Raw genomic sequence first — 24,310 nt, forward strand, 5'->3', positions numbered from 1 at the left:
TCCAAGATCACTTTCAAGCCTATGAGTCAAGCTCTATTTGATGTATAGCAATTTATTCATCATATTATATTCCATACAATGAAGTGTTCTGCCTCATTATCATTTAATTGCTGGTTTGTTGCTGGTGTTGGATTATAGGTCTCCCCCAATCTGGTCCAATAAGCAAAGAGGAGCTCCTCTTCACCCATCTGGTACACAAGCTCTGCCTGTCCTCCTCTACGCTTGTTTATGGGGACGGGGCCCAGATCGTTTGAATGACACTCTAGGCATGTTCAATATGTGCATGTGAAAACCTGTGATTTCAAAAATAATAATAATTAAAAATAGTTCTGTGGGTTGCCATCTCTGAATGAGGATTTGATATTAAAACATGCTAAGGATAATTACAGGAGGCCTCCAAGAATTCCATTAAATTCAGTTGCAGATAACTTAATTAATAATTGCAGATTAAATTCCTGCCCAGTTAGTGCCCTTTATGCTGCTATAAAGAAAATGCAAATCAAACCCACAGAACCTGAGAGCATAAAGGGCTTATGATGCTTATATAGCATTATTTATAACTGCCCCCAACTAGTTACAAATCAGCCACTCACTCTGAATGATAAAATGTAAATCAGGCCCACAGGATCTGAGATAATCATTGGGCTATTTATAACTATCCCCAACTAGTTACACAATTAGTCATTTGGAATTTTGAGAATATTAGGAATGCCTCCCTTTCTTAATTTGAGCTTCACGGAGTATCCTTTCTATATACCAAGTGTTGTGCTGTTGTTTTTATTGCTAAGCAGCTGCACTGTTTAAAACAACAACGACTATTCAGTGCAATATCACTTTGAAGGAGCATTTTGACAGCCGCTGCATTCCACACTGAATATAAGCAGCATTGAACAATTTTGCTGTGGACAAATTTTGCTCTGGAAAGCGAAGTTTGAGAACTTCTTTCACCAGCAAATGTGGATTTGAAAGTACAAAGCAAGCAATTTATGATTATGCAGCAGTGCATTTATACTATTATACAGGGCAAGTACAGATGGGAATGGGACGAATTCCTTCACTGTGCTCAATAGTTTAGATGTGGAGGGTTGTAGCCAATGCTGAATTCTCATAGTAGCAAATGGTTTTGCTTGCACAATCCAAGGTACCTGATTATCACCTACTTATTTCAGTCATCTGAGATCAGGTTTGGAGGAAGGGAGAGGCTTACCGGAACATTATTAGGCCACTTTTGGGTACAACTCAATGTGAGCCGCAAGACTCCTTTCCTGAAGTGAATTCTCTCCCCATGCCTGAATGGTTGGCCACCATAATCTAAAATTCAAGCTAACCAAGATTTGAACTTGGTTAGGTCTCTCTTCTGTGACTAAAGGGGAGAAGACAATTTGTTCCAGTGACACAAAAGAACAGCACACAGACCTGCACCTTTCACAATCTAAGACTAAGACCATTGTGTTTGCACTAGGCCAATGTGGCACAACAAGAAATAAAGAAGCCAAAAAGATGAACAAATTGAAAGGCCTGCAAGAAACAGTTAGGGAAGATTAACCTGTAGGACTGTATGTTGAAGCACTGGCGTGTGAAGTTGGTACCGCAAAGGAGAACTATTTCTACAACTGAAGTTGAAACTTCAGTACAGGTGACCCTTAAGAATGTCGACCAATGCAAATACAGCTAAGGTACTCAAATGCAGCAGTCTAGATTTACAGATCTGTTCCTAAGAGATTGCTTGCAGGTTTTGAAGTGCCACACACATACCAACAAAACAGGACTGGATCCATGCTAGAACTATGTGTCCAAAGATAATGCCAATCCTTTGCAAGAAACACATTTGTCTTGGCAAAAAAAGACAGATGACATCAAAGAACTGTGAAATTTCCCCCTTCACCTTTACCATACATGTGTATCTGATTCTACTGTTTTCTGTGGCTGTGTAGCCTGTAAAAGTGAAGAAGTAGATAATCAGCTAGTGTTCATTTTCCTTTGAATTTTTTAAAATAAATAAGTTTGAGGCTCCACCACTTACCTTATAAATTGTGAAAATCGAACTGGAAAGGCAGTGGTTTATAGGGGAGACAAGCGTTGAACCCGGACTAGAGCAATGGACATTGTAAGTTTAAATTCACACTGAACCATGAAGCTCACCACTAGATCATGTGCTGTTTCTTAGTCTACTCAGAGGTAGCCAATGTAGTGATGCATCGTTTTCATATTCATCATTTCATACTGAGCTATGGTCTGTTCCAAGAGTTGTGCTCAACATTTATATGCTTCATTTCCCATCTTTCCCCATATTTTTTTGGTGTGCAATATTTTATTGTTGTTGCAAGAAGTTGTGTGATGTCAGGGAGAAAGTTACGGGTATGTTGAAATCATCCATTAGCACATCAGCTTATGACTTTTATCAATGGATGACGTTCTTATATGAAACAGCTACCATGATCAAGCAGCCCAGACAGATTACACCTCACCTCCTACACAATCCTTTCTGTCGAGACGGTTTATGTGCGAGTCATCCAGTGATAGAATCATAGAATCATAGAGTTGGAAGAGACCACAAGGGCCATCGAGTCCAACCCCCTGCCAAGCAGGAAACACCATCAGAGCACTCCTGACATATGGTTGTCAAGCCTCTGCTTAAAGACCTCCAAAGAAAGAGACTCCACCACACTCCTTGGCAGCAAATTCCACTGTCGAACAGCTCTTACTGTCAGGAAGTTCTTCCTAATGTTTAGGTGGAATCTTCTTTCTTGTAGTTTGGATCCATTGCTCCGTGTCCGCTTCTCTGGAGCAGCAGAAAACAACCTTTCTCCCTCCTCTATGTGACATCCTTTTATATATTTGAACATGGCTATCATATCACCCCTTAACCTCCTCTTCTCCAGGCTAAACATGCCCAGCTCCCTTAGCTGTTCCTCATAAGGCATCGTTTCCAGGCCTTTGACCATTTTGGTTGCCCTCCTCTGGACACGTTCCAGTTTGTCAGTGTCCTTCTTGAACTGTGGTGCCCAGAACTGGACACAGTACTCCAGGTGAGGTCTGACCAGAGCAGAATACAGTGGCACTATAACTTCCCTTGATCTAGATGCTATACTCCTATTGATGCAGCCCAGAATTGCATTGGCTTTTTTAGCTGCTGCGTCACACTGTTGGTTCATGTCAAGTTTGTGGTCAACCAAGACTCCTAGATCCTTTTCACATGTACTGCTCTCAAGCCAGGTGTCACCCATCTTGTATTTGTGCCTCTCATTTTTTTTGCCCAAGTGCAATACTTTACATTTCTCCCTGTTAAAATTCATCTTGTTTGTTTTGGCCCAGTTCTCTAATCTGTCAAGGTCGTTTTGAAGTGTGATCCTGTCCTCTGGGGTGTTAGCCACCCCTCCCAGTTCAGTTTGGTGTCATCTGCAAATTTGATCAGGATGCCCTTGAGTCCATCATCCAAGTCGTTGATAAAGATGTTGAATAAGACCGGGCCCAAGACAGAACCCTGAGGCACTGAGTTGTGTGCATGTGTTGTGTGCTGGTCACAAGGAATATTCAGGTGTATTTCAGAACAGGGGAGCCTCTTTCAGAGATTTCGCCACACTAGTCTTTTGCTAAAGCCATATGACTGTGGATCAGAAATGCAACCCATGCAGTTCTAAGGAAACACACTGTCAGAAACTAATGTTCTGCCTTTTTTGCATTGAGGAAAACTGAGATTCTCAAGAATCAAACGCTATCCAAATTATTTGTTTAAAATGCTTCTAACACTATTTTTGCTGATGCTAGACGTTGTATGCTACTGAAATATGCCTTTTCTGCTGCTGCATTTTATTTTATTATTGCTGTTATTATGATATTGTACTTGTGACAGTTGATTTTGGTTTGTATTGTTGTAAGGCACTTTGAGCATGGAAAGGCAACATACGAATAATGTGATGATCTTGCATTCTGACCATAAGGTTTCCAGGGTAGCTTGCAAATCAAACTAGAAGCTGTCAGTGCAACCCAGTTTTACAATCTATTATGCCAAAACAATCAAACAAACAAAAAACAGCACAGGAACAGCAAGAATTAAATATCTGTGAATGCCTGGGGGAGAGGAGAAAAGGTGCTGCAACATTTATGGTGACCAGATGCTAAAGAGGAGAGGACACTTCACTTTTATCTATTGTGCAGAAGAGATGCAGCTATTAAAAAGTGCAGGACTCTTGTCCTCTTTTGTATCAGGCAATTAATTAATGGATCGCCTTTTACATATATGTCTTAAGGCAATTTACAATCACATCATTAAAAAAAACAGCTAAAATAGTTTGTTATAATCGCCATGATCATCTGGAATTAGGTTAAAAATTATGCACAATGAACACCTAAGGCAGCAACCTTTTCATCCAGCTAGAGAAGCTCGTGAAAAGAAAAATGTATTCCATTCCCCCCACCCCCAGGAAGTACATATAGTGGGTGCCTAATGTAGCTCAACCCTAGTGACCACCCTGCACATCTGGCAGAACAATCAAATGTGCATTGCTCACGTAACTGCAGGAAATCTGCACACTGTTTAAACTAAAAGGATCCCCCTTCCCAGCCACCATTAGTTGACTGAACACATGTCAGTCACGGAAATCCCAGCAATGCGCATGAGGGCATCTACCCTGTGATTCATTGTGGTGAGCTATAGAGGAGCGATCCTTAAACCCTAACTGATGTAGTGGGAATCTGTCCATGTTGTCAGTGTTCAGCTCCAGGTTTTGGAAAGGAGCAAGCTCCAGGAAAAGGTTGAAAAAGCACATAGCCACCCATCACAGCTTCTCACGTGAAAAAAATTGCTTGGAAAAAGACAGTTTTCTATCAACACGTGCTCCCATGCCAGCACCCTCTTAAATTGTTCAGATTGCATGGATAACAGCAGAATCTGAATTCGTTTCAACTTAGGAAAGTAATTTATAATTAAACAATAAAGACCTTTGCAGCAGCTTGAAGACTAAAAAATTTATTGGAGCAACATTTGTTAGTCTTTAAGAAGCTACAAGACTAAGACTTTAAGAAGCTAAGACTTTGTTGTTTTTGCTGCAGCAGGCTAACATCTACCTCTCCTGGGATTGTGATTAGCTATTTATGCCCTGTTGTTTTACAGTATATGTATTCTTCCTTATTGTTTGTGATTTAAATTCCAGCGCAAAAGCAATCAAACAGATTTCCTTTGATCAAACAACAATGGCATTTGTATGCAAAAAGATAGGAGCACTTAATTCTCAATGATATCGACAGCTGAATATTTATCTTCTTTGATTAAGAAAAATCCAAAACCAGTAGCAAGACACTGTACAGTGGTACCTCGGCTTAAGAACTTAATTCGTTTTGGAGGTCGGTTCTTAACCTAAAACTGTTCTTAACCTGAAGCACCACTTTAGCTAATGGGGCCTCCCGCTGCTGCCGCGCCACCGCAGCACCATTTCTGTTCTCATCCTGAAGCAAAGTTCTTAACCTGAGGTACTATTTCTGGGTTAGCGGAGTCTGTAACCTGAAGTGTCTGTAACCTGAGGTACCACTGAATTTCATTCAGACTAGAGCACTATTCAGACATATGAACCACTTGCATTTTAGCCTCAAACTACTTTGCCTGCTATCTTTGCAACCCGGAGGTAACAGGACAAACTCGAAAGCATCCCCTCCACAGAAGCACAGCTGGCAATGGTCAAAGGGAGCACTACCAGCAGGCCAGATTCTGCCCACCAAGCCACGGCAGGTGGCACACCAGTCCCTAGAAAAACCTAGCAACCATCTGGAGAGCCCCAAGTTCTCCTATCCTTGCTAAATGGCAACTGAAGGTACTCAACATGAAGGTACGGTAACCTGTCTCACAGTGTTTGCATTCCATTTACCCCAGTGGCCCCCTCTCCTGCCTGATGAAAAAGGCGTAGAGAAGATTTTTGTTTTTACTAATGGAAGGGGCAGAGTGCTGGGCAACAGTGGAAGGCAAGGGCGGGCAGGGAGAAAGATCCTTGCCGAAAGATTGGCACTTGGCTCCCGCCTAGGGAGACAGGAAAAGAGATTGTAATCAGACAGAAGTTTTCTCTGGTGGGTAGAATTTCATTTTAAAGAGAGCCATATATTCATTTGTGAAATGCAAACTTATTTTTGAAGAGAATCAGGTAAAGGTAAAGGTAAAGGTACCCCTGCCCGTACGGGCCAGTCTTGACAGACTCTAGGGTTGTGCGCCCATCTCACTCAAGAGGCCGGGGGCCAGCGCTGTCCGAAGACACTTCCGGGTCACGTGGCCAGCGTGACATCGCTGCTCTGGCGAGCCAGAGCCGCACACGGAAACGGCATTTACCTTCCCGCTAGTAAGCGGTCCCTATTTATCTACTTGCACCCGGGAGTGCTTTCGAACTGCTAGGTTGGCAGGCGCTGGGACCGAACAATGGGAGCGCACCCCGCCGCGGGGATTCGAACCGCCGACCTTTCAATCGGCAAGCCCTAGGCGCTGAGGCTTTAACCCACAGTGCCATCTGCGTCCCCCTAAAGAGAGCCATATATTCATTTGTGAAATGCAAACTTATTTTTGAAGAGAATCAGGAGTAGGTTCTAAAAACAAGAGAGGGGGGAAACACGCACGGAGCAGGATTCCCAATAACAGCACTGGCTCAGTAGTTTAAATCATGTATTTAGGCTGCAGTCCTGTATCTACACACCCAGGAATAAACCGCACTGAAATCAACAGGACCTACTTCTGAGTAAGTATGTTTAACTAAAAATGCTAAGAATTTGCATCTATTTGCTTTATTTTCAGTAGGGCAGCTTAGCTCAACTGCTTTGCATGCAAGTTAAGTCCCAGGATCAATTCCAGGTATGTCTGCAAATGTTCCCTGTCTGAAATCCTGGGGAGCTGCTGCCAGACACTTCAAGCCATACTTAGCTAGATGAACCAATGGTCTGACCTAGTGCAAGGTAGCTTCCTATATTCCTCTTCTCTGATCTTTAAATCCCAAACAGGAAATCAGTGATTTAAACCAACACCTCCCTTCTTATTTGGGAGTAGGAGGCAATCAGCGGGAAATCTGAGATGTATGCCAAGTTCCAGGAGGCTCTTTGCATATGCAAAGCTTGCAGTTGGTCTACAGTCATGTTGTTCAGCCTCAAGGTACACAGTACATCAGAAGACCCAGAAGGATGCAACTTTAGTGAGTGAGAGATCCAATCTCTGCAGCAGCTTTAGAGCACACCTGGAACTGGCTGAAAATTTGAAAAGGAAGCAGAGGGTCCCTTTGACACAGGCCTGACTGCTCAAGCATAGGAGGGGGGAAATTGGATCAAAGCTGAATGCTGGGCTAGCTGGGAGTTTTGTATTTTCCCTGCACCATTTCCCTTGATTCTTCCCCAAAGTTACTATTTATTTTTCTGGAGGAAAGATGAAGGTACTTGCACATTTTCCCCACTAGGACAGTTAGTTTTGGGGGAGCAAACTAGGTCAGAGAAATGGCATGAGGAGGGTGAACTAACTACCTCTTTTCCAGTGCCGATCCAATTCAGGAGCCCCATTCATGTCTCATCCAGTTTGGCCTTGAGTAAACATGACATGTAGGGACGCAGGTGGCGCTGTGGGTTAAACCACAGAGCCTAGGACTTGCCAATCCGAAGGTCGGCGGTTTGAATCTCCGTGACGGGGTGAGCTCCCGTTGCTCGGTCCCAGCTCCTGCCAATCTAGCAGTTCGAAAGCACGTCAAAGTGCAAGTAGATAAATAGGAACCGCTCTGATGGGAATGTAAACGGTGTTTCCATGCGCTGCTCTGGTTCGCCAGAAGCGGCTTAATCATGCTGGCCACATGACCCGGAAGCTATATGCCGGCTCCCTCAGCCAATAAAGCGAGATGAGCACCGCAACCCCAGAGTCGGTCACAACTGGACCTAATGGTCAGGGGTCCCTTTACCTTAAACATGACATGTACATAATAAGAGAATAAGAGAGGAAATCATACATTCTGTAATGTTTGGAGTTGTATCTCCCATAGCATTAAGAGTTGAAGTGAACTAGGGGGAGAGAAGAAACAACACTTCAATAATTCCTCATTACTGGTGTTAGACGCCAGGTTAGCAAAAGAGGATGAGATTCCCATCAGGAAACCTGAATATGACCTTGTAAGTATTCAAATCCTCTTTATCCTCTGGAATCATCCGTACCTAGGGACTGCTGTATGTTTGTCAAGGAGTTTGTTTGCAGCCGCATGCTGGGTTGGTGTTTCCAAACCTAATTATTGCAGCAGTCATAGCTGGAATTAGAGGATTATTCAAAATTTGGGATGAGGACAAGGGCACTCAAGGAGAGAGGCATATGAAAAGGGTGCTGTATCTCCTTAGATGGGTAACTCATTTTGTATTATTAGCTGGCTCTGAAATGACCTCCTGCTTTCCTACTCTTTCTAGCATCTTTTAAGCTGGAAGCAGCACTAGCCGGAGGTAAAGCAGCAAATTTCCCTACTGCCCCCAAATCAAGGTGCATAGTGCCCGGTAGTGGCCATGTTATTTTGAAAATACCACAAGCACCTTCCTCCTCTTTGGCAATACCAAAACAATAATGATACATTAAGGCTGCAATCGTGGGAGCAAGCCCCAACTGAACTTTCTTCTGAGGACGTGGAGGCAGGAGCGGAATCACTGAAACACAGTGCCCAAAACCTTCACTTCCCTGAGATGCTCCAGGATCTGATACTGTGCTTAACAGTTTCAAAAGCCATTGAGTGATTGAGAAGAACTAGCAGAGTCCCACTCTCACCCCATCTCTCTCACAACAAATGTCATCAACCAGAATGGCCAAGGCAGTTTCAGTGCCATGACCAGGCCTGAAGCCAGACTGCAATGGATCCTAGTAATCAGTTTCCTCCAAGTTTGTCTGAAGCCAGACATCAATATCACATACTCACAACACCTTGCCCAGAAAGGGAACATTCACCATTGGGCAATAGTCATTTAGCATTTCATGGTCCAGGGAGGTCTTCTTAAGGAGGGGAAACAGCTCTGACAAGTTCTTTCCCATCACTTATCATCTGATTTTTGTAGCTGGAGATGCCAGGGACAGAACCTTCTTTATACAGTGGTACCTCGGGTTAAGTACTTAATTCATTCCGGAGGTCCGTTCTTAACCTGAACCTGTTCTTAACCTGAAGCACCACTTTAGCTAATGGGGCCTCCTGCTGCCGCCGCGCTGCCGGAGCACGATTTCTGTTCTCATCCTGAAGCAAAGTTCTTAACCCGAGGTACTACTTCCGGGTTAGCGGAGTCTGTAACCTGAAGCATATGTAACCTGAAGCGTATGTAACCCAAGGTACCACTGTACAAACATGTGTTTTGCCAGTGAGTTATAACCTCTTTGCATCTGGTGGGCCACTGTGAGAAAGAGGTTGCTGGGCTAGACGGACCTTTGGGGCAAAAAACAACAACAAACCAATTGGACTTGGAGCTTTAAAGTGCCAACCTGCGCCTAGAAATGCGGCACAAAAGAAAGTTTGCATTGCATGTATGTTTCTCTTGAGCAGACAGAGACAGGACTAACTTGCATCCTGCACTTCTAGAAAAGTTCCCATGTAATCTATGGGTTCTTGTTGCCCCTTATACAACAGCCTTATTGTCTTGCCCAAACCTACCTGAAGGGCAAATTCGGTTAAATACTGTTTAATACTACGTAAGATATGTGTATTTATGTGTGTATGCCTACGCACATGAATATATATTTACCCTAAGTGTGTGTTTGTGCACATGTGCACATGGAGAGAGAGAGAGAGAGAGAGAGAGAGAGAGAGAGAGAGTCATTTTTCATAGTTGATCTTTGTAATATTTTTTGCTTTGATGCTTCTAGCGATGGCCTGAAACACACTTGGTCTTATTACTTCCTAAATTGCTTTTGCCCCTATTCCTCAAGTATTTGCTCTCTGATAACAGAAATCTGGCCTCTTGGCTATGTTGTGGCAATATATATATATATATACACAAATTTATCATGTCTTTATGTGAAAATGATAATGCTGTGTCACTGGCTCCTAGCGCTAATAAATCTTTGTTCTTTTCTTCCGCTGCAAGCTACTACTGGAGCTACAATTTACTTTACACATTATTGGGGGTGCTACCACTTTTTTGCAAGTTCATCCTACTACCCGACTACACCAGTGGATGTGATACAGCTGCTCTGGGAAGAGAAGGCACGATCCAATTCACTCAAATTCACATTTGAAGCAAAAGTGGAGAAAATGCTGAGTGATCCTTAATATGGGGGGGGGGTATTTGTTTAGCCCTAAGCACTTATTCAGAAGCAGCAAGTCTCAATATCAATTGCAGGGGGGAGGGGGGAGACAACAGTGGGAGAGTGCTCTTGCCTTCATACCCCGTTTTGTGGGTTTACAATAGGCATCTGGTAGGCCAGTGTGATAAACAGGATGCTGGATTCAGGACTGGCTCAAGACACTGCAATGCCTGAGGCGAAGGACAACATGCCACCCCCATTTCACATAAAAGAAGCTGACAGAACTCCAATTCCATTCTTATTTTAACACTGGCATCCTCCTGAGGGCAGCAGGCTAGTTTAGGGGGCAGAGGCAGGCCACTTCCCAACACCTTGCACCACGCCCTGCTTCCCTTCTGTTACCTGAGGCAGGCACCTCAGTCTATGCCTAATGATAGGGCTGGCCCTGAGGCTGGACTAGATAAGCCTTCAGTTTGATCAAACAGAGGTATGTTATTATGCTCAGTGAAATACACATAAGTGTGTAATAAGCAGGGTAGCAAAAACCTGTCCATAACACAATCACACTCCTGTGGAAGACAGGACTGCCTGGCATGCTCTGGTTCATGCGGTCATGAAGAGTCGGACACGACTAAACAACAACAACAACACAATCACCAGGGCAAAGTTACAAAAATAAAGGGAAGGCATACAGAAACATGTCTATTCTCTTCCTTGGAGATTTAACATACAAAAAAGGGGCAACTCATTAATCTGGCTCGTTAATAAGGGGCTTCTGATAAATTAACCAGTGATGTCATTTCCCCATAAGCTACTCCCATGCATAGTCTCTCATGGTTCTAAACAATCTGAGATGCACAGACTTATTTTTGCATTGCAGCAAGTAATATCAGACCCTGCCAACACAGCGGCTGCTGTCTCAAGGGATATACATATAATCCTTTCCACATATAAGAAGGGAGTCTTTTATAACTCACTGTGAAGCTGCTGAAAATAATAAACAATAATTAATAATAATAATGATAATATGTACACACGGGTTTGAATCTACTGGTCTCTGAGGAATAGCCCAAGGACTGTCAGCTTCACTCTCCTCTGAAGCTACTAAGCAACTAGATGACGAATTTCTGCCTTTACAGGCTCATAATGCCGAAGCATAAGTCATTCCATATAAAAAGCGAATCTAAATAAAATCTCCCACAATGAAGGATACATCAAAACCCAACACTTTTGTACCTTCACATACATGAGCACAATGGCAACAAGCTCTTTAAAAATATAAAATGTATGCATAACTTACATATTGACAGCGGCATTTGGAAATCACTAGCCGCAATACCGCTGCATACTTTTTCTATTTTAAAAATATGCAATGCAACCTCTTAGCAACCTCTTTTCCAGAAACAGAAATTCAGCATGAAAAACAGAAATCTTACAGCAGGAGCTGGAAGTACTTCTCAGTGAAAAATATGCTATTTAAACCATGGCTGCTGCAAAGAAGGGGAGATGCCTTTTAGATAACACCTCTGAATTTTGCAAAGGAACACAGCAAGACCGAGCTAATTAGGTGAGCACTTCACTCTCTCATTACGGAAACAGCATCTGATGGCAAAGAAGGGGAAATACAAACAGAATTCAAAAGAAAAGGCTTAGGGGGCTTGATCTAGCTATTTAAACATGCAGGCACGTAAGCCTTGCAGATTCCAAAACTGGCTCAACATCCAAGTGAAGGAAATACAGGTTTTTTTAAAATAAGCTAAATGATAAGGGGGCGGGGGAGATTAGAAAGCAACTTGCAAATCAGCAGACAGAGTATGTAACTGAACCCTTGCTCAGCTTGTTAAACCACAGCAATCTATTTAACGAATCGCATTGAGGTGGGGGGGGGTTGGGGTTGTGTTGGGATTTTTTTGCACAGACTTACTTTAACTGCCGAGGTTCACAGTCAACTCCTGGTAGCAAAAGCCTAGCCGCTTGCCGTACATCATCACTGTCCAGGGAGAAACTGCGACGGTGCCCTGCATGAGCCAGAGCTACTCTGATCCATTCCATCAGAGGTGGCAGCACAATGAACGGCCTAGGAAGAACAAGACAAAGAAGCTATTTTTCCTCCCATGGCAGTATATTGTGTGCTGCGTAGAATATTTCTTACCTGCCCTTCAACGTTGTTACAATAATATAATCAAACAGTTATAAAAAAAGGAAGTTAAACAGTTTACAATTATAAAAACAAGTGAAACAGTAAAAACCTTTCTAATCCAAACAGAGCAGTATAGATTCAACAAAAGAAGTAGGCTTCACAGAACAAAACATCTTAAAAGCCAGGGTAATAATATCCATATCTATACTAGAGGCAATGAAAATTATTGCAGAGAATTTGTAAGGAACTGTAATTGGAACGGTTGAATTGGCTTCGCTAAGACAGCAAGTCCCCAAACTTTGCTCAGAGGTCAGTGCTCTTTTCTAGAACATATACATTGCAGGGAGAGATTTGCACGCTTCTGTGTCAACCTGAGTCTTATTAAAACCTTCAGACCCCAAATCACAATGAAAACGGCCACCAGATTTCTTTAAAATCACTATAAAGTACCTTTTTGCCAAAGCTCTATCTGCCCAGCCCCAGATCAAAACAGGGTGAGAGGGAAGACCATTCAATCCCCCTTCTTGAATAAAAGGCAACAGAAGCTTAAAAAACAACATTATGAAATTTTAATTTCAAAACTAGTGTAATGCCAAACCTGGTCCAGAATATGATTGAAGTTACCGTATTTTTCGCTCTATAACACGCACCTGACCATAACACGCACGTAGTTTTTAGAGGAGGAAAATCCGTAGGCATGCCACCCGTAGGCATTTCCTCCATAACACGCACAGACATTTCCCCTTACTTTCTAGGAGGAAAAAAGTGAGTGCTATGGTGCAAAAAATACGGTAAGTCTGCCCAATATTAAAAATACATTTAAATTACCAAGAAGGATGACCCGGTTACAGTTTTCATGAAAAACCAGTATCTTTCTTTTCAGGCTGCTATCAAGAGAATGTTTTTCAGAATGACAACCACTGATTTTTGGGCAGGAAAATCCAGGAATGTAATGGGGTCTCTTACTGTAATTCTAACATTGTAGCATGCCCAGTGCCTTACAGGAAGGTGAGCACTTCCAACTCTCATCATGGAAAGAGCTTCTGATGCCTGTGTAAAAATCTACTGGGGAAATGAACATACAGGATAAATAATGCAGTTTGGGAAACCCAGTAGAAACCTTGCTGTGTGCACACAAAACTATGCATACACCTGAATGGTCTCTCCCGTTATAGGTAGCAATGCAACTGAAGTTTGGAATTGGGATGTTTGGAGGACTTGAAATATCTGGGCTAACTTCAGTTGCAAACTTCTTACTCTATTTCCCCACCACTGAAGGTCTTGACACTTATTTATTTTGTTTTCATTTATTTTATTGATTTCTTACATTTATATCTCATAAAAAGAGACATATTTGATCCCACTTTAGAACAATTCCACTCCACACTGCAATCCTTTGTTGTCATCATTATTTTCAAGCAGTTGCAGTGCGAAAACCTCATAGATACAAGGAGAAAATAGGCTAGATTTCCCTCCCTCTTATTTTCAAGAGTTATATATGATCACTACAGCCATTCAAAATAATAAAAAAGCTTTCAATAAACTCCCATTCATCCCACCATGGCTTGTTCAAAACCATTCTCAGTCAATTCTGCTCATAATCACCAGCCTCAGTCACCCTGAAGGACTCAATTTTTATTCAGATTCTCTGGTAGGCCCATCTTATTTTGAATTCTTAGTTTCTCAGCTCATAACAGCTCTTGGTCTATTCAGTTTTTCCCCCTTTTGTATGAAAGATGTTCTGAACCTGGCTGGGTGCCCTATCCCACAAGCCTCCCCTTGTAATAATTACCCTTGCATACTTTAAACTGACTAGACCAGGTTTTGTTTTCTGAGCCAGCAAAGGAAGAGCGGAGCACTTATTTGGTTGAATTGGATTTTCTTATCCTGCTCCAGCCAGGTGGCAGGTGTAGATTTATCATTTCCCTACAAAAAACACCACCAGGAGGTTGGGGAGAGTCACAGGTTGCCTTAGGCAATCTTCTTCGTAGTCTAGGCTAAAGGGTGCTCCTCTTGCCCCACATACACAAACCAAAGACAAAGATGCAGAGTTCTGGGGAAAGGTATGCTCAGGTTTATGACACAATGTGTACAAAAATGATGACCTCACTAGGCTTCTTACAGGTATTGCTTGGTATAACATTTCCAAAAGGAAAATGTGTGTAAGGACAAAGGGGGATTACCCCACATAGAAAGCAACTGCAGTTTTGGATGAGGTCCTAAACAAATATGACCTGAACTGGGAAGATGAGGATGGCAAAACAGCGGATTACACCAGTTGGTAGCAAGAAGTGTCACTATGATGGTCTTGGTGAGCCTTCACTTTGGTTCTTTGTCTCATCATTGTTTTCTAAATCTACATTGTTTTCTAAAGCTACGGTACATTGCTGAAAGGACCCTTTTTGCCACCAAGTGGCTGAGCTCCTGTGATGCTATGGGATGTTCATAAACATTCCATATGCTGCCCATCTTCAGAGTTTGAAAAATAGCCACCCCCACCCCCATACAAACCAAGGGTTGCCATCCTTTGTGGACTACCAAACACATTTTGAATTTTGAAAGAGTGCTGGAGGTGCCAGTCACAAAATGGCAGCCATAAAGAGGGGGAGGCATAAAACAAAATCAGAAAGACATGCACCCCCGGAGGGGCTGGGGAAACCCAGTCAGATGGTCGGGGTACAAATATCATCATCATCATCATCATGATTACCATGAGAAATCAGCTAGGTCCTGTTGGTCTTGATTATGGTGATCTCACGAATACACACAAACACTGCTGCTGCCTAATAACAGCAGGGAGAATTCCTCAAAACCAGGAAACATACAAGGTAACCCCACCACCCTCACATAAATCACTTAGAAGTTATCTGCACAGTTTGCCCCATAACCTTCTTTCTAGGAGGGCTACAGACTTACTGAAAAAGAAAAAGGCTCAAGAATCTGGAGCACCTGCTCAGGGCATGATGGGAAGCATTCACAGGCACCTTAAACTATGCATGGCTTTTTAAAAAATCAGCAAGATTATTTATCACCTGCTGAATGTCTATCACTACTCCATACTCACTATATATAGCTTTAGAGCTTTAGAGAAAGCGTAGACTCTCTAGGCACAAAAAGGAAGATATATAGATTTCAAGATATTGACATTTTATTCCAACTGAAGCAACAATGATAAATAAATAAAGCTTTCAGTGCAATCCTATGCATCTGCTGAGACTTATTCACAGGTAAGAACACAGGATATCTCAGTGCAACATCCAGTGTTGACAATGGAATTATTTCCCCAGGCAAAAGACCAAAGTCTATGCAAGTATCACAGGAGTCTTTTGGAAAGCATATCTGCTCCATGACATCACTGATAATGAGCAGCGCAACTGATTTCTCCATGCCTGTACCACATTGTGGTATTGTGGCCATCTCAAATTCTGGGGTGAGACTTCCTTGGGGGCACAAGACACCTGAAGGGAATACATGAAGGTCCAGAGCAGGATCCAGTCCTTAGGGAGATGGAGCACTTCTCCCTGTCAGGATCCACGTTTACTTGGATTTCAGACTGGAGGAGGCATCCTCTGCTGAGGTAGAGCAGGATACTGAGGAGTCAGTGTCTACAGAGACAAGGCCAGAAGCTGATCCCTCAGATGACAACACACACATCCTGAAGCTCCAATAGGATGGATCTCAATGTCCTGTGTCTAGGAAGAGGGTTAAACCTCTCTGTGAGGGGAATGGGGTGTTCAAACAACTCCCAACATCCTGAAGAAACTACAGTTCCCAGTATTCTTTGGGAAAAGCCATAACTGTTTAAAGTGATACAATACTGCTTAAAATGTATAGTGCAGTTGTGGCCATGGTTAGGATAGATATGCTGGCCATTTCTTTTTCTAGATTAAAAAGTCTCAAATATGGCAACCATTCATTTTGGGCAAGATGAAAATTTTATAGGCACAATGTGAAGAAATACAATTGTTTCATCCACCGCAACCTCCTTTCAGACTTTGCCTCAAGACTTCTGCTGGACTTGCTGCTGAGATGAAACTGTCAAACAGCTTCTCCAGGCTTTGGCTTCGGAAGATCAGTGTTAGCTCTCAGGAAAATCCTCTCTCTGCAGGCTTTGCATTTCCCTTCTTATGTGCTGGAGCACACAACATTGAGCCTTTTTATTTCTTCTTTTTTTTAAAGGGTCAGCAACAAAGCTATGCTCTGCGCATGCAACATGACTGATGCTCAACCATTAAGAAATAAAATTATGTAATTTTGCTCTGCTGTCTCTAAATCAGGACTACCTTGAAGATGTGAAATGTGAACTGACCAAATTTCTCCTCTATTCCTGCTGTGTATCCTAACTGATAGCAGCTCTCTAGGGTCTAGGGCATAGTTCTTTCACATCAGCTGTTACCTAAGCTCGTTTTAACTGGTGATACCAGGACCTGAACTTGGGATGTTCTGCAAACAGAGAAGAAGAAGAAGAAGAAGAGTTTGGATTTGATATCCCACTTTATCACTACCCGAAGGAGTCTCAAAGCGGCTAACATTCTCCTTCACCTTCCTCCCCCACAACAAACACTCTGTGAGGTGAGTGGGGCTGAGAGACTTCAGAGAAGTGTGTCTGGCCCAAGGTCACCCAGCAGCTGCATGTGGAGGAGCGGAGACGCGAACCCGGTTCCCCAGATTACAAGACTACCGCTCTTAACCACTATACCACACTGGCTCTGGTGATGGGTCCTGATTCTCTGGTTCCTGTGCATTGATCTCATCCACATACCATCCTCATCACCCTGTGAGTACTTCCTTCCCTATCCCCTGCTTGCCCCGTTGTGTCCCAGACCCAGCTACACCCTTCGCCGGGGTCCTCTTCCTCCTCCCTGTCATCCTGCCAGATCATGACACCCAGACACAATGTAAATGGAGCTTCAGATTAGACCTCAATGGTAATATGGGATTTCCTCTGGCACTGTGCTATGCTCCCTTTGCCCTTACAACAACAAAAAACCCACTAAAACCACAGGAAGCAGCACAGCACAACAGAGAAGAATAAGCAGAATCAATAAAATCAACTAATTTAAACGAGAGACGTTGATATACTGTTAGACCCAGGCAAATGAAAAGATATTCCCCTGGGGCCAGAAAGATACCAGCTTTGGCACTAGGCAAACCTTCCTAAAGGAGGGCATTCCACAAGCAACCTACCCGGAGCTTGATAAACCTCCTGTTTTTGCTGCCAATCTTGTATAACAAAAGCAGTGGGGTTGTCAAACAGTAGTGGGTGGCATGGTGGGATAATGGCACTTACCTGACCTCCTTCCAACTGAGTTGCTGCTGCATATCAGGGTGGATAAGGAGGGGCGAGGTGGTGGTGAGGTGCAAACACTCTGGCCGGTGCACAGAATGGCTTTCATTGGCACATTTGCACCATGCTGTTCCCATTGCCACCTCCCTCCTCTGTCCCAGAATACAATTGAGACTCAGTCAGAGGGAGGTCAGGGAAGTAGCACAGCCCCACCAAGCTGTTGGCTTACTGGTTGCCAAACTACGAATCCATGGCTGATGGGTTGTGGTCTGACACATAGGTTGTGTGAGTCACAGATTGTGCAGGACTGAATTATACGTGAAATGTCTTGATTGGGTACATATGTGTGTAGAATCAACATGGAGTACCAACAGGGATTTCTTTAAATGTTTGTGTAATCTTGTGAAGAAAATAAGGAAGGCAAAATTAAAGTGGTGCGGTAATTTGAAAGGCAGTAGGATAAAAATAAACTAGAGATCGCTTTCTGTGGGATAACCCTGTAATCCGACACTGCATTAGCAGCATGCATTAATTGGTTTCTCTTCACTACACAACTGAACTTACAACCAGAAAAGTTTAGTTGCTCTAAATGATTGCATTGATTTTTTTTATTTTAAAGCACTTTACATATTAATTAGGAGCTCTGTATAAAATGACCATATATAATCTCTTAAAAAGCTAAACAATATAAACATTAAAAATGTAAGTACTGTAAACAAAATGCTAAGCTTCTAAAATATCTGTGAGTGTATTTCTGGTTTTCAGGATGCATCCAAAATAGGAAAGGAGAGATGTTCATCCATTGCAAATCTGAAAGGCAGCCTGCCCCTGGCTGTGAAAACCAAAGCATCAGTGAGTGCAGGACTAATACTGATCATGCAAGTGGCAAAGCGATATTTCAATGAGAGTGGCACCTAAGAGGTCCCTCCATTTTTCTTTTCTTCTTCTTCTTATTATTTCTCTCCCAGGCTCCAAAATCCTGCCCTAATGGTACATAGTCACCACTAAAAAGCCACTGAAAACGGAAGGAGGGCAAAGGCTAGAGAAAGGAACACATCAAGATTTTCTCTTCTAGGTGACCATATAAAAATTCAGAAATTTGATGCTAATGGTTGCTAAAAGTCCCTACCACAAATTTTAGATGTGTTGAAAATGAGATATTTCAAAAGCTGCAAGTTTTACCTGACTTTAATGTCCTCTGAATCATATCCTTCATGCTCATGCTGTATTTTGTTTGTTTAGATTTCTTACCTATTCTTCACCATAAGGTCCCAGTGTGGGTTACAGTAATATACTATACAGCTATAAAACAGATATAACCACTAACAATTACAAAACAAGTAAAACCACGCAAAATGGAGCAGTATGCATGAAAGGGGCAGAGCCACTGCGGGCATGTATCATTTGAGTCTTCTTATCAGCTGTCTTGAGAACTCATGGGTGCATGTGTTCACAAAAGCACAATATAATTTCTAAACAATTAAAGTAAATAAAACACACACTTGTACCTCTTTTACCAGATACATGGTTTTGTAAAAATAAACCCAAACCGAAACCTGCTCAATAGAGCACAAAAGGTGGCAAGTCCCAGGACCTGGAGTTTCTCCATACCTTCTTGTAGCTCAAATTTCAGAGCAAAAAAACAACCCAATTGGGCATATCCCACATAGCCATTCAGTGTGATATACAGTGTGTTCCACTCTCTGTTTCCTGACATCGTTAAGAGACTTGAAACCTCTTTCTTATTTTATGCCTTCTCAAGCAAATAATGAACCTGTAACGTTAAAGGTGGGGGGGAGTTGAAAAATAGAGTACTAAAGAAGGATGAAAAATGTGACCCCAATGTCTAATATGCTGCGGGGGTGGGGTATTGCATCTGGGGCTATACCTGTAATTTGTTTAGCAAGTCTGAGCCTGTAAGAATTAATCAGGTGTGTGCGATTTTTGTTTATACTTATAAACTTCAAGTTTTATAACATTCATGCACTTCCCTAATTCAACAAGCAAGGCATTAAAGCTACCCAAAAGGAAGAGCTGAAAGGCTGTGGGAAATGTTTGCCAACTGAAAAAAAAAAATTCTCAGAAAAAAAGATTTACAGTCTCACATAGCATTTTTTTTTAACCTGACTGATAGGGGAAATAAAAAAAAGGTGGCCATATGCCCTATTTTACAGGAGACACAACTCTGTTTGAAGGCCTGTCTGCAGCAGGCCTTGTTTAAAGATAATGAACCCTAAAGAGGGGAAGCAGGGGCCTTTAAGTGGTCCATGAAAAGCTAGCACTTGGCCTGGAAACTGAGCAGGTACACAATGCACCAGATCACAAGCCTTTCCCACCGTGGTAAGATGCATTGTTTTCCTATTTGAATTGTAGGAATTATTTCTAGATTTGCACATGAACATATTAGCATATGATAAATTTCCAACCAATTGCCCCTGAGGGATTCTGGCCCTCAGTAGAAAAAAGAAAAGATTCTCAACCTCTGGTATATGTGGTACCTGAAAGTGGCAGATAGATGGTGAAAAGGCAGGAAATGAAGTCGAGGATAACAGACTGGGAGAGGAGAGGAAAGCTCCCAGATGAGAGCTGGGGGTGGGGGGGAGTCCTGTCCATTTTCAGTGGGGGTGAGAAATAAGAGCTACCTATGGATAGACAGGGTCTGTATAGTTAAAGCTATGGTTTTCCCAGTAGTGATGTATGGAAGTGAGAGCTGGACCATAAAGAAGGCTGATCACCAAACAATTAATGCTTTTGAATTATGGTGCTGGAGGAGACTCTTGAGAATCCCATGGACTGCAAGAAGATCAAACCTATCCATTCTTAAGGAAATCAGCCCTGAGTGCTCACTGGAAGGACAGATCGTGAAGCTGAGGCTCCAATACTTTGGCCACCTCGTGAGAAGAGAAGACTCCCTGGAAAAGACCCTGATGTTGGGAAAGATGGAGGGCACAAGGAGAAGGGGACGACAGAGATGGTTGGACAGTGTGGTGTAGTGGTTAAGAGCGGTAGTCTCGTAATCTGGGAACCGGGTTCGCGTCTCCGCTCCTCCACATGCAGCTGCTGGGTGACCTTGGGCCAGTCACACTTCTTTGAAGTCTCTCAGCCCCACTCACCTCACAGAGTGTTTGTTGTGGGGGTGGAAGGGAAAGGAGAATGTTAGCTGCTTTGAGACTCCTGAAGAGGAGTGAAAGGCGGGTTATCAAATCCAAACTCTTCTTCTTCTTCTTCTTCTTCTTCTCGAAGCTACCAGCATGAGTTTAACCAAACTGTGGGAGGCAGTGGAAGACAGGAGTGCCTGGTGTGCTCTGGTCCATGGGGTCATGAAGAGTCGGACACGACTAAACGACTAAACAACAACAACAACATGGATAGACAGAAAATTTTGTTGCTGTGCACTGTTTTTGTAACTTAGACACCCCACTGCTCCTCTCCTATTTTACGCCGTTGCTATTATGAGAACATGTATCTTATTATGTTTCCTTATTATTATGGTAGTATGGTATGGTAGTATTTATAGAACTGCTTTGATTTTTATGTTGTACAGATATTATGCCACCTGCGGAAATTTATGTTCTGTGTTGTAAGCCACCCTGTGGTCTTTGCACAAAAGGGGTCATATCAATTTAATAAAGAAATAATTGTTTTGTTTTATAAGCATTTGTGCTTATGGAAATTTCCTATGTACAACAATAGTTATAACTACTCCAGACATGTGCTATGACACCTAGTCAGGAAAAGGAGCCAGCAATATTAGCGATATATTCCCAGAGTTTTAAAACAAAAAAATAGGTCATACACAAAGCCCTCTGGTTGTTTATCATTAATTTAATGTGTCTTCATTCCCACCGCCCCAACTCCATCTCCTGTTGCCCTTTTACTTCTTAACAGGTCCCACTATACATTGGCTGGAAAACACATATGCAAAATGAGGCTACACCTGCTATAACATTCAACAATATGAGACAAACACACACAACTCAGACTGGAAATTAAAAGGCAGGGTAGGGAATGGGGATGGTGGACAGACTCTTTCAAATCATTTAAGGCTTCAAGGGAAAAAGAAAAGTTGGGGAGGGGAGCAGAAATGGTATAATGAATTTTTCACCCTAAGGCCATAGGATGAACCCAAAAAAACCAGCCCAAACATCAGAGAGGAATTCCAGTATCCTGCCAAAAAAAATTAATGTTGATTCCAAGACAGTAAAAACTACACTTTCAGTCAGAATAATAGAAAAAGAAATACTATACAGCAAGTTTGGGGGCAATGATAAGGGTCGTGCCAACACAGTTGGCAGATGAGGTGCTACCAAGGAAAGGAAGCCCACACAAATTAGCAAGCAGAGACAATGCGCCAACCAGCTCTTGCAAGGAACCCCCAGCAATTAATGTAGCACCTCTACTGAGTTAGCACACTTAAGAAGGAGGAAGCATGCCATTGAATTTGTTTTAGTCCTGCCAATCCTGTTGGGACTATAAAAAGTAGCTTCAGGCGTAAAACAACACTTGGCATTTAAAGATAAATGTAAGTAGGCCCAGAGAAGGAGGGCTGACTTACCGTATACATCTTGTTTAATATCTAGAAAACCCATAGGACATAATGCTCAGAAATAAACTATGTCAGTAGGGAACACCACAATGTGGGAGCAGTAGAGAACAGGAGTGCTGCCACACTCACTTTCCTCACCCCAGCAGTGATACCATTTGCTTAAGAAGGCGGAGCAGCAATACTGAGAAGACACTACCCTCACCCCCTGAAATCTGACTGTAAATTATTTTTTGGAGGGTGTATATCAAATTGACAAGCACACACAGAATGGAGAGGAACAAAACCAATAGTAGACTTGAAAGGCTGAGAGGGTGTAGATTATTTGGAGGTAAACACTCCCAGATCCTTATCAACTTGTATGGATATTGAAAAATACAATGCTATAGCACCTCAGCAGTGACATTCTCTCTGGGATGGCCAAAGCGTAAAAATGGGCGTGGCTTTATTTTTAAGGACACATTTGGGAAGTCACAAGACATTTTGGTCCCTAAGGTGAACCACAAAATGGCGCCCCCTCCCTGTCAGGGAATAAGTGGTGAATCAGGAACAAGCAGGGAATAAAGATCTATATCGAGGTCTGTTGCTCCTGTCGATCCTGATGGCTGAGGCTGTCATCTCACCTTGCCTCATGGGTGGGCCGGCCCTGGGAAGAAGTGTGTCTGTTTATCAAGAAGTGTCTGTTTATAAAGCGGGGAAGCCACTTACAGTGACAACATCCAAGGACATCTCACTTTGAATTACAGAGGGTCAAATTTAGAAAGCCAGGATAAAACAGCCAGGGAATAAGAAACAATCTAACTCTTTCCATTATAAACAAAACAAAATGCAAATATGAGAGCAAAGTTAATACGAACAAACACCTGGAAGTTAGATAAGATAAAGCAAAATGCTTAGAAAAAAATGTGACTAAGAATAATTTCATTTTTCTTTCAAGCATCAGAGAGAGGGAGAGGGAGATTCACAAGGGGAAATGCTTCCAATAAATCACACACTAAAAAGGATGACTTACAATAGGGAATACCACCAGTATCCCTTTGGTGGAAATTAAAATACAAAAGAAAACTTTTGAAAGCCACATTAACCAATTGCTTTTGTGAGGAAGCATGAAAACTGGAACAGAAAAAGCAGATTACATAACTCAGTCCATGGAAAGATCTGGGCCTCTATAATATCCTTTGCGCTTGAGATTTCTGTTGCTAAACACCACAGCACATCTGATTAGGCAGCAGAAGGTATCTTTGTTCCTTCCAAAGCCAACCACAAGGTCCTGGCAACAATACAGAAAGCTGACTCTGGCCTTTACCACATTACCACAGTTCCTAAAGTGGTTTTCCAGGGAAAGAGAATTTGTCAAACAGGGCTTAAAAAGGAGCAGACCTTTGTCTGATTTCAATACAGTCCAACTGCTTCAAGAATACTAACAATTTAATAAGTGCAGCAGTGTAACTAAATCAGGGGATGGGGCAGTTGTTGACAAATGTCAAAACTAGCCTGCATTTTATTACCTTTTGTTATTTTTATTTCTTATTCTTATTTTCATGCTATTTGAAATGTGCATCAGTGTAAATGAATGAGAATAGACAAACTAAGATTCATTATTGAAAGCAGGGATGGGAAAATATAATATATACAACTAAACATGACCTTGTGTGAATCACCATTAATCCTCCTTGCCTGCTTGTCACATTGTTCTATGCACCTGGCTATATATACCCTAAATTCTGTTCCCTTCTTTGTAAAGGTGCCAGTTTGCAACCAAGAAATGCTTCATAAATCTTGAAGAGGGCAAGGAGGGGGCGGGATCCAGCTGGGCATCGTCTGCCCCACTCCTGCCCTATCTGCCATGTTAAAAAGCTGTATTTTTTCTGCTTGCTACTACAGATGAGGGAGGAAGGCCTGCGAAGGGACCAAACAAAGGATGACATGTGAAGGAGAGCAGCTCTGGGCGGCAACCTGGCAACTCTACTTCTTTCATCTAATTTTGTTTGTCCAATGTAGATTTTAAGTCATTTTAGCAGTGGCTGTGCCACTTCCACATTCTGTATGGCAGAGGCAGGCAAAAAGTAGCTTGGGATCTCTAGGTGATTTTCAGGAGATCCCCAAGGATTTCTTAACTCCCAATTGTTT

The 24,310-nt window shown here is 42.5% G+C and overlaps 1 protein-coding gene across 1 annotated transcript in view; it reads right to left on the reverse strand.

The window, feature by feature from the left end:
- ABTB3 (ankyrin repeat and BTB domain containing 3) overlaps positions 1–24,310 on the reverse strand; it is a 221,929-nt gene that overhangs the window by 48,424 nt on the left and 149,195 nt on the right. Inside the window, exon 4 of the mRNA XM_083401216.1 lies at positions 12,135–12,287. Within this exon, the coding sequence (XP_083257342.1) occupies positions 12,135–12,287 (153 nt within the window). The remainder of the gene's footprint in view (positions 1–12,134; positions 12,288–24,310) is intronic.

The sequence above is a fragment of the Podarcis tiliguerta genome, assembly GCF_965153285.1.
Source record: "Podarcis tiliguerta genome assembly, chromosome: 10".
Classification (NCBI taxonomy): domain Eukaryota; kingdom Metazoa; phylum Chordata; class Lepidosauria; order Squamata; family Lacertidae; genus Podarcis; species Podarcis tiliguerta.